Source organism: Vigna angularis, chromosome 9 (genome assembly GCF_016808095.1).
Source record: "Vigna angularis cultivar LongXiaoDou No.4 chromosome 9, ASM1680809v1, whole genome shotgun sequence".
NCBI classification, from domain to species: Eukaryota; Viridiplantae; Streptophyta; class Magnoliopsida; order Fabales; family Fabaceae; genus Vigna; species Vigna angularis.
Window position 1 is genome coordinate 3304806 of NC_068978.1, and position 11212 is coordinate 3316017.

General features: G+C 29.8%; 2 protein-coding genes across 2 annotated transcripts; both read left to right on the plus strand.

Annotated features, from left to right (window-relative positions):
- The first annotated feature begins 1259 nt into the window (after positions 1 to 1259).
- Positions 1260 to 2239, plus strand: LOC108319323 (auxin-binding protein ABP19a). Its single transcript, XM_017550424.1, has one exon. It carries the CDS (start codon positions 1308 to 1310, stop codon positions 1935 to 1937), a length of 630 nt encoding a protein of 209 aa, XP_017405913.1. The 5' UTR covers positions 1260 to 1307; the 3' UTR covers positions 1938 to 2239.
- A 3255-nt stretch (positions 2240 to 5494) lies between these two features.
- On the plus strand, positions 5495 to 6444 carry LOC108319324 (auxin-binding protein ABP19a). The gene has a single exon (XM_017550425.2). The coding sequence runs from the start codon at positions 5512 to 5514 to the stop codon at positions 6136 to 6138; it is 627 nt and encodes a 208-aa protein (XP_017405914.1). The 5' UTR covers positions 5495 to 5511; the 3' UTR covers positions 6139 to 6444.
- The last annotated feature ends 4768 nt before the right edge of the window (positions 6445 to 11212 follow it).

The following is an 11212-nucleotide window of genomic DNA, read 5'->3' on the forward strand; positions in this document are numbered from 1 at the left end:
TTGTCCAATAAAAGTCCAAAGCGAAGAAAATCTCGTTCACAGTGGCAGGTTGAAGTGAATAGTGAAAAGGAAACTTCAGTAAACATACATCTCAGATTCTGCTTTTCATGTATCAGAAACAAGATCTTCATCTTGCAGTACTGATTTCTTCACTTTTACCTTGTCTTCAAGAAACCCTTCACATGAAATCTCACAAATATATTAATATTTCATTCTCTTATATATTATTCAAATATTCTCCATTGTTACTTTATAGATAAACATATGTTTGATAAATTTCTTCACATTAACAAGAGAGAATTAAAAAAAATGAACTGAAATTATAAGCTAAAATCAACTTTTTACATAAAGTATAAATAAGTCTTAAAAGAAATTAATGTAAAAAAATTCTTGATATTTACTTTCGACTTTGAGCTTCTTAAAAATATTTATGTAAAAGTTAATAAATCTTATGTCAGAATATAAAAGCTTATACTGAATGCCAAAAGCTAATATCACAAAGGACAACCGGTAATGTAAACTTTCTCTGTGCCCTTTGGTTACTCAATAAAGTCTTGTATATAATCCAAATGATACTGATAAGAAATCTTAGCAGGAAGGAGTTTTCTCTTTTCCACACATTCACTTGGTTCATATTGAAAGAACAGCAAAGCTTTTAGCTGTCAAATGTCTGTATTCATGGCCTTCCTATCCTTCCCACATGACTTTGGACCACATTTTCTTTCCCCATCTGATATAGTATTTTGCATTAGCACACTCAAAATATCTTTGGATTCTCCAAAATTGGGAAAAATAAGGTAATTAGCTGCTTGACATGACATATTCGTGAGAGTAATTTCCACATGTTGTTGATTGATTGTTATCTGATAATTATACTAGCAAGGACTTGCAAAGTAGCCAATGCAGCTTTCCTTTTCGGTATTGCAGTAAGTTCGTTAGTTAGCAACATGCAGCATAAATAAAACATTGATGAACTTTTTCTTATAAAACTTTGGAGAAGCAAATGAAAATAAATATAACAGAGAAAGTCAAGTATTAATTAGGGCAATCTTTACTTACCAAAAAGGTTTAACTATTGTGAGAACAACTTTTCATTTTCTCTGTCTGGTGCCACAAGAGGGGACCTCTTTAGGAAAGTTCTACAAAATCCAAAAAGTGTAACTCTGGCTCTAATTTTGCTTTTGTCATTATTAGCTGCATGGTATATATGTTCAGCTCCAACTTGCAACAAACTTTATATATATAGCACCATCATGTAGCCTACCATTCTCACATTCCCATTCACACTTCAACACTACCAAGCCAAGATGTTTCTTCACACTGTGTTCCTCCTTTCCTTTCTCTTATCCACTTCCCATGCTACTGTTCAAGACTTCTGTGTGGCAGACCTAAAAAGTGCAGATGGCCCTGCAGGCTTTCCCTGCAAGCCAGCTGCCAAAGTTACTTCAGATGATTTTGTGTTTGCTGGCTTAACTGAAACTGCAAATGTCACAAACATAATCAATGGTGCTGTGACCCCAGCATTTGTTGGTCAATTCCCAGGTGTTAATGGTCTGGGACTATCAGCAGCAAGGATAGACCTTGGTCCTGCTGGAGTTATCCCACTTCACACTCATCCTGGTGCCAATGAACTTCTACTAGTGACTCAGGGTTACATCCTTGCTGGATTTATTTCATCAAGTAACGTTGTTTATCAGAAGTTACTGAAAAAGGGAGAGCTTATGGTCTTCCCACAAGGGTTGTTGCACTTTCAAATAGCAGCTCATAAGAGGAAGGCCACTGCTTTTGCTATTTTCAGCAGTGCAAACCCTGGCCTCCAAATCCTTGACTTTGCACTGTTTGCCAGCGACTTCTCTACACCTTTGATTACACAGACAACTTTCCTTGATCCTGCTCTAGTCAAGAAGCTTAAGGGTGTTCTTGGGGGCAGTGGTTAATTAGCTAGAGCAGTCTCATGGTTATGATTTATGAATTCTTCATTATATTGCTTAATCCATTACCTTGTGTTGTTTAGATTCCTTAGACTTGTCAGGTCTTCTGGTCATTGAATTACTCGTGTCATGCGGAGTGCTTGATTTTTGCTTTTCATCTCTGTTCCAAAGGTGAAGAATGTCTCTTGAGACTTGAGCATGACCATGTTTAGATGGGTTTGCCACTGTTAATTGCTGAACAAGTTTATCCAATGTTTTCTGGTGTGCTATTTCTTTTTCAAAAAAGATTCTGCTTGTCCTTTTTACTATCTCGTAATTGTGTTTCGTTCTGAGTCTTGTTTCTTAACTTTTTGACTAGTTATATTTACATAATACCTTTTTTAATTATACCCCTTAAATTTTGAGATTAAGTAAGTGTACAAATGTGACGCAGATTGAGTTTATAATTTAATCGCTTAGTCCATTCTTACAAAAATTCTTTTTTAAGAGGATATATCAAGTGGAGATCAAAAAGAATTCTATCCACAAAGCCTCATGTATCAAGTCGGTCATGATAATATATAATTTTTCAAAACAATATCATTTATGTATTTATTTATATATAAATATATATAATTATATATTTTATTAAAGAATTTAAATTAATATTTTTATATCATATTTATTATTATATTATTAAATAAAATATATAATTTAATATCGTTATTAACTATAATCTATTTATTAATTTTACCGTAGAAAAAAAATTATAGTGTTTAAGAAAGCAGTAAATAAGATATTGTGATAAAGTCTGTACATAACAAAAGAAATATAAAGTTTAACCAAAATATGAAAATGTTAGAATTAATTCTAATAAAATTCTCACTAAAATTTTATAATTAGTGTATATATATATATATATATATTAATTAATTATTAAAGAGAAATAAACAATTGGTAGGATTTAAGTATAAATTTAAGTCATAAATAAAAAAAAGAATATATAATAAAAAAGTCCATAAATTTATTATTCATAAATTCATTATTTTAAACTTCATTTTTATTTAATTTTGATTTTGATTTAGATCTGGATGTATTTTTGGCATAACAAAATTAAATATGTATCTTATATACTTTAAGAAAAAAGATGTTTAACGAATTAAAAGAAAATTAATAATTTTAGCTAATCAATGATTTTAATGTCTTTTGATGAGTAATTCTTCTATATACAACAAAGTTTATTCCAAAGTCTATATGAATGTGATTAAAATGTTTGTATGTATTTTTTTAATAAATTAAAAACACTTATATTTACAATAGATTAAGAATTAATTATATATATTTTCTGAATTATAAAAGAATATTTTTTTTTAAAAAGAATGTATATGAATTGACCCTGATCCACAAAACTTTTATAAATATTTTTGTTTTATAGACTTTTTAAATGAGAGATTTCAAATAATATAAAAGAAACCAAATTGAGATATCTAAATTTGGGTATGCAATGTGGACAAATGAAAGTGATTCAATCACTACATTTTTACATCCTAGAAGTTGATATCTATAAAGTGTACACGATAAGGATGATAAAGATCTGAAATAGTTGATATTATGAATAGAGACAAAAATAAATAATATCTCTTTATATTATTGAACAATTTATGCTTTGTATGCACAAAATCGGAGTTGTTTTCAAAAGTTTAAGGATTATGATGAAACTATGTAATAGAACTAAGTAATAGTATGTCAAATATTCTAAGAAAACCTAAAGATGATATAAAGTTAGTTTGGTGATAAAGGGAAAAGAGAGAAATAATATTTATAAACTTGAATATCGGTAAAAAAAACATATATTAACAAATGTGTTGACACTTAATTATTTAAAGAAATTAAACATTTAAAAAAAATAGGGAAACTAGGAAACAGCAAAATAGGAGTAGCATTTTCCCAATGTATCTCATTTATCAGGTGGAATGTAAAATGTTTAAATTTTAACATAAACTCTATTTTAAAAAAATAAATTATTAATGCCAATGTTTATCTCCTTTTACAAGTGATATGGTTATGGACCATTTGTTGCTCGGAATGCGACAGAAGATAAAGGTATCACATGCAAAATTGGATTTCTATGTAAAAAGCTAGGCTACACACTAGTCATTTTGCATGGTTTGTCTTTTTTTTTCTTTCAATATTAAAATCATGCATATAAATGTAAATCAAATTTCAAAACTAAATCATTCTTTCCTATAAAAACTACCTTTTGGTTTTTTACTTGAAGTTTTTATTTTAAAAAATATGGACCAAGTCAAACCTTAATAAAATCAATTTTGAAACCACATTTTTTTTATTCAAGTAAAACTTAAACTTATATTTATATTTTTCAAGATTCTTTTATAAGAGTGAATTCATTTTATATTAATATAATTTTTTTTTGGAAGTATTCTGATGAATAGGTACTACCAAAAAATATAACATCCATAAGACTTACATATAAAAAATTGACACAACTTTCCTTTTAAAATACAATTAGTTTAAGGGTCTAATATTATATAATATGTTTAATTTTCTCATGTGAGAATTAAACTTATACTTATATCCTCAACACTTTTTAAATAAAATTTATTTTTTCAATTAGTTGAGTTTATTTTTAAAAAAATGTTGTAAAAAAATTAACTTTTGAAGTGGTTCTAGTTGAAATTAGAAATCAAACCTAATAATTTGTTTATGTTTGTATATTTTTCTAGTCACATGTCCAAACAATTTTTGGTTTTATTTTAATTTATCAAGATAGACTACACTACTTCGGTAAGTGGTTATAACCAAAGTCAATTTTTTTTTCTTTTTATTTCATTTTACTATATTTTGATTGTAGAATCGGAATTTAATATCTAAAAGAACTGTTAGTTGTATTTCTTCTCTAGTGGTGCAGTATATTTTTATATAATCGCAGTTTATCTTATTGTATTATAGTGATCATGCATGAATCATCATTTTAATATTTTGATAATGATAATTCATGACCCTAATGTCAACCATCCCTCCTTCTTTAAGCCACTTTTTCCGAGCTTTGGATCTAGCACATATAATACTTCAAATGAAACAAGTGAAAGTAATTTTTCTATAGGTTAAAGTTAACGGAAAATTCTTATTTCAAATTATTAGAATACTACCACATTTTTTAATTCTTGTTTATTCATAATAACATAAACAGTCTCGCTAAAAAAATGAAAAAGAAAATCACAACTATGGCACATGATGGCATATAGCACCGTATTTGTATTATGCAGCAAAATTCACGAAAGATTTTGCAGCAATGTATTTTACTTTCCTTTTACTTCTATGGTGTTTTCTCATCAAGATTTACAATTCCTAATGATATTTTTTATATTCTTCCAGTCAATGTTCAACATTTTTCATATATATTATGAAATTAATTAACATGATTTGACTTGATAGTTAATGCCATGTGGAAGTAAATTGTACGTTACTGCATGGTCATCTCTTAGTTTACTCTCCAACTTGTAACAATGGCCTTATAAAAGGCTTCCTAATCCCACACCACCTTCACACCAAATCCATTGTCATTCATCGAAATTCTTAGATGAAGATGATTTACACTCTTTTTCTTTTCGCTCTTCTGTCATCAGCTTGCCATGCTTTTGTCAATGATTTCTGCGTAGCAAACCTAAAGGGTCCTGATGGCCCTTCAGGCTACGAGTGCAAGCAACCCAACACAGTGACAGTGGATGACTTTGTGTTCTCAGGTTTTGTAGCTGGAAACACCTCAGGAATTTTCAATGCTGCAGTAACACCTGCATTTGTGACTGAACTTCCAGGTGTGAACGGTCTTGGTTTATCTGCAGCACGGTTAGACCTAGCCAAAGGTGGATTTGTTCCGGTGCACTCACATACTGCTTCAAGTGAAATAATGATAATGGTGAAGGGTGAAATCACTGCAGGGTTCATAACACCTTCTGCAGCTTATCAGAAGACACTGAAACCAGGAGATGTTATGGTTTTCCCACAAGGACTCTTGCATTTCCAAGTGAATTCTGGTAAGGGAAAAGCCACTGCTTTTCTTGCTTTCAGTAATCCAAGCCCAGGAGCTCAACTACTTGACCTTCTTTTATTCGGCAACAACTTGCCTTCTGAGTTGATTTCTCAAACTACTTTGCTTGATTATGAACAAGTGAAGAAGCTTAAGGCTCGTTTTGGTGGCAGAGGATAGGAATATTTCTCATGAGTTCATCGTTCATCGTTCCTATGTTTGTTTTGTTTCTGATCACAGTCAATAATGATGTTTTGCATGTATTTTCCATTTTGATGTTGAAGATTTCATGAAATAGGGAGCACGTTGGGAAGTAGGGTTAAGTTAAGATCTGCTTCAACTTGATTAGTTTACTTAATTATATCTTCCATCTGATATTGTTTACTTTTGTTATTCAAGAATGATGTCGTAGTATCACTTGTACCAAGATGTGTCTTGTGTAGATGATTTGCAACTAAGCCAAATAATAGTGCATTTGCATATCAATACACTCTAATAAAATTCTAAGAATTAAGGAGGTGAAAAAAAATTAATATTATTAATTACAGATTACATAAGAGGGGTACAAATATCTAAACATATTATTACATAGATTTTTTAAATTTAAATTAAGACTCACATAAATATAAATTTTAAAATATTTTAAAATTTTAAAATCATACGTAAATATGTGTAATCCAAAAACTTTAAATATTTAACAATATGTTTATAATATGCATATACTTGATTGAAAATATGGTTTTAAATTTAAGAGAAAATTGAAGAAATGTGTAACCTTTTTAACCGATAATAAATGTAAGGTTAGAATAGACCTATATTTTTTAACAACATCAATATTACATAATATAGTTAATTTATGCATTATGTTATCTATAAGATATTTGATATTTAAGAAAGAAAATAAAAACAAATATTTCTTTTTAATTTCTAAAAATCTTAAATTTCATTAAATAAAGAAATTATGAATATAAATGAGTAATATAAATAAAGAAGGTTCAACCCTCCACAAAATAATAATCCACTAATAAACAGATAAAATTCTTCATAAAAAAAATCTCCATAATATAAATTTAATACTAAAATGACACTGTAAATCAATTATAATGATTCTAATTATGAAGGTTTAAAAGACTCGCGCAAATTAATCTGCGAAGGATAAAATCGTTCACAAATTGAAAAATAAACTTCTATTAAATAATAGTTTTTTAATAACGAGAAAAATAGTTAGGAATTTGAGAAATTATTAAATTTAAAAGATAATGAAAATAAACGAAGAGATTTTTTTAACAAGTCTATCTCTTATCATAAACGAATAAGAAAAAAATTAATTGTTTTATCAATGAAGAGTGAGATTTAAGTTATTACACCAGTATAATAAAGAGTCTAAACTCCATTTTAATTGGTATTGATAATTATTGTCAAAATCAAAAATTGATTCAGATCCTGGTAGATTTAGTCAAGTTTTTCCTGTTATTTTTTATAATAATACTGTTCCTTTACGTCGTTTTTAAGCCACGTAACAACGTTATTGAGGCTTCGGATCTACCACACATTATACCTCAACCTTAAATATTACTAAATTGTGTAATTACCCGTTTCTTTAATTTAGTATGTCCCATATAAAATGTTCTCTAATTTAGATATAATTTTTTCATATGTATTAACCACTACCAAATGTTTTGGTTTGATTTTAATGTATTATTATGCATTTTTTTATCAATGTGAAATAAGATGTTATATGCAAATTATACTTTATCCTAGATTACATAATATCAGACTAGCTGATTTAGTGATTGCAACTATTAAGCATCAAATGAAAAAAAAAAAATCAGTATCTCAAATCAATTCTAAATTTGGTTTTTAAATCAGTCACAGTCATTTGAAAATGGTTTCTAAACCATTTTATAAACCTTTTGGTCTCTAAGATTTGTTTTAATTTCCGAAAAAAGAATCTGACTAGTTGTCTTCAATAAACACTCTTTTACTCATTAAGTTTTTTTTTTTTTTTTTCGTGCACCAAAATCGTATCTTATAAATTGCGTTTTTGGGGGAAAGATGGATATAGGGTCAAAATTTTGGTAGTCACACGATAACTGATTGGGCCAAATAGAGCAAATTGAAAGAGGGTTTTGGCTTCTTGAAGCCCCACAATTTCTTGGCACACCTCCTAAATTTTCAAAATGGCTATTTTACTTTTTTTATGAAAGTGATTTCCGAATAGTCTGTTCTGAAAAATTTCAGAACAAGGATTTTAGAATTTTAATAATATGAGTTTTAACACTAATCAATTTTGGGATTTGTTCCCTCCACTATTCCAACTGCTCTCTACATCTCTTTATTAACTTTTTTTATTTTAAAATACTCTACACCTCTCCACAACCGTCTCTCTCTTTTTTTTCTCTGTATTGACAGAGCATTTACATGACAACTTTACATAACCACATATCATATTTACGACTAACTTCTAGTTTTTAATTTTCTGAATGATTGTATTTTACTGTCTTGTCTTGTATATTGTGCCCAAAACTTTGACAATCTGGACTTTCGTTATGCTGGATTTGTGTGGTTCCGAGAAGAGAATTTGTTTTTGCTTACACTATTTCGTTTATTTGTTTTGTTTGTGTCTACAGTGACAATAATTTTCTCCTGTCATATGTGTCGCATTTTGACCTTTGGTAGGGGTTGGATGGTCTCTTGAGTTATTTGGTTGACAATCAAATAATGCACGATCACTTTTTAATACGATTTATTTCTTCCTAACATCTGATATGCAGTACCATGTAAATGTTTCGTGAATGCAGAGAGAGAGAAAAAGAAAAATTGTTGGAAAGATGTAAAATACTTTTGAAATAAAAAAAATTAATAAGGAGGTCTAGAGAGCAGTTAGGGTGGTAGATGCAGCAACACCCATCAATTTTTCTGAATAAGTTCTTTAAAATAGAATTTCTGAAAAGCATGAAGTATTTTGAAATAAGTTTTCCATAACAGAATTTTGGAACAAGTTTTCTAAAACGTATATTAGGAATTATTTTTCTGGAATGGGTTTTCAGAAAACCGTTTCAAAATACATGAAATTCGTTTCAGACAATGATATTTTAATATGTAAATGCACACCAAAGTGAAAAATGATATTTTATTTTTTTTTCTATTAATGTAGGGTTGCATTTAGTGATGATTGTAGAAGCAAAAGCTACGAAAAATTACTCTCATTTTATAAAGACGTGATAAAAATGGAATTTTAGGATTAATGTTTTTAAAATATCATTTATTTTAATATTAAAATATTTTATTATGATAGAAAAATTATATTCGAGTTTATTATTTAGAAACACATTATTTTTCTAAAATCAAATTTTAGAGTTCTTTCATTTTTTTAAAGCTTTCTCATTCTTCATTCATTTGTTTGAAGATTGGAGATTGCAAGAGTAATCTTCATAACTAGTTCTTTACATGTGAGTTTATTTTTATTTGTATGTGTTTTTAGAATCATTTATATACGATTCTTTACAAATAAGTGATACAATTGTGTTTGTGTTATTCTTAGGTATAAAAGAACATATTGTGAGTCTTAAGGTGATTTGAGTTCTTAGAGTTGTTTAAGTTGTTTCTTAGGTAAGGGAAGTTAATATTGATTTTTTTAAGTTTGGAACTGTTCAACTTTGGAATTTGGCTTTGAGACTATAAAAGTATGATTGAATTACATGAATTGTTAGATTGAGTTATGAATCTTGGTTTGAAGCATTCCATTTTGAGATGTATGCATGTATCGTGAAATCTTTATTGTTCTATAGTGAGTTAGATATGGATTGGTGATTTTTGTTAGTTTCATTTGTCAATTTGCATTTGGTATGTTTTGTGGTTTGTATGAAGCTTTTGAATGAAATTTTGTTTGCTTGAGATTGTCTAGAATTTGCAGATTTCTCTTTATGAAATTATGCAGACTTGTTATATGAGTTCACATAATTAATTTTTCAAAGACTTTTAGTCATTGGGAGAGATTTGGTTATTGGGAGTGATTTGGTTATTGGACGAGACTTGATCGTTAGGCGAGATTGCTAGAAGTAGTGTTAGGTGACTAGACTCACCGAGTGAGTAAAAGTGCTCCACTGGGCGAAAATGAAATTAATTTCCAGAGAGCTTTATCTGTTGTTCTCGTTGGGAGAATTTTGGCACGTAAATTCCTTGAAGCTTCAGTGGTGCTCTCATTTGGTGATTTATTTTGAAATTTGTTTCAATGATAAAGTCATTGCGAAAGACCTCTAGGCACTGAGCAAGTCAACCTTCTAATACTACTTGCAGGGCTAGTGTATGTTTTCGTTAAGCGAGACTAGTAGAGCTTCTCAGTATTTTCAATTATATAAAAGTTTATTTGTTATTTGAATGATAGTTGGATGTTAGCATTGTAATCCTATGAGCATAAGTTGTTTGAGATTAGTGTGCTCTAATCTAAGTTGGATTAAGCATTAGTTATTTAGTTTATGCATTGATTTAAGGATTCAGTATAGGAAGATATCTTTATACTCTAATAACCATCTAGATTCTGTCGGAACAATCGGTACCGTTATAGAGTCGCGCAGCGGAATAAATTAATAAAGCGGAAAGTGTGTAACGATCACAACACAAGTTAAAATAGTCGGGTTCAAAAATTGATTTTCTTAGCAAACTTTTATCGAACAGTTGATGTGCTAAGAGTTTAGGGATCAAGAAAATCAACACAAAATTTTTATCCTGGTTCGAATCAAAAGATTCTACGTCCAGTCGTTAATCACTATAAATAATGATTAACCTTTTTCACTAAAAATATAGTTGTACAGATTACAAGATAAATGAAATGAGCAAAGAATAGAAAACACCTTCCTTCGACAAACGAACCGGAAGAGCTTCCTTCGACGTACGAACTGGAAGCAACAGCTCTGTCAACTTGAAGAGAACTGCTCCGACCTTTGACACACAAAGCGCGAGCTTCTCCTATTCATAAGACCAGACAAGAGTGTAACGCCCCGACAACTCACAGGGACCATCGACTGCCCCCACAGATCACCACCAGGCTTTCCAGTGTGCTTTGTCCTCACTCGCACACTTTCCGAGAAAACTTCCCAAAAGGTCACCCATCCCAGAATTGCTCCAGGCTAAGCACGCTTAACCATGGAGTTCTTATGAGTCAGGCTACCGAAAAGCAAATGCATTTTTGGTAGCCTGACTCATAAGAACTCCATGGTTAAGCGTGCTTAGCCTGGAGCAATTCTGGGATGGG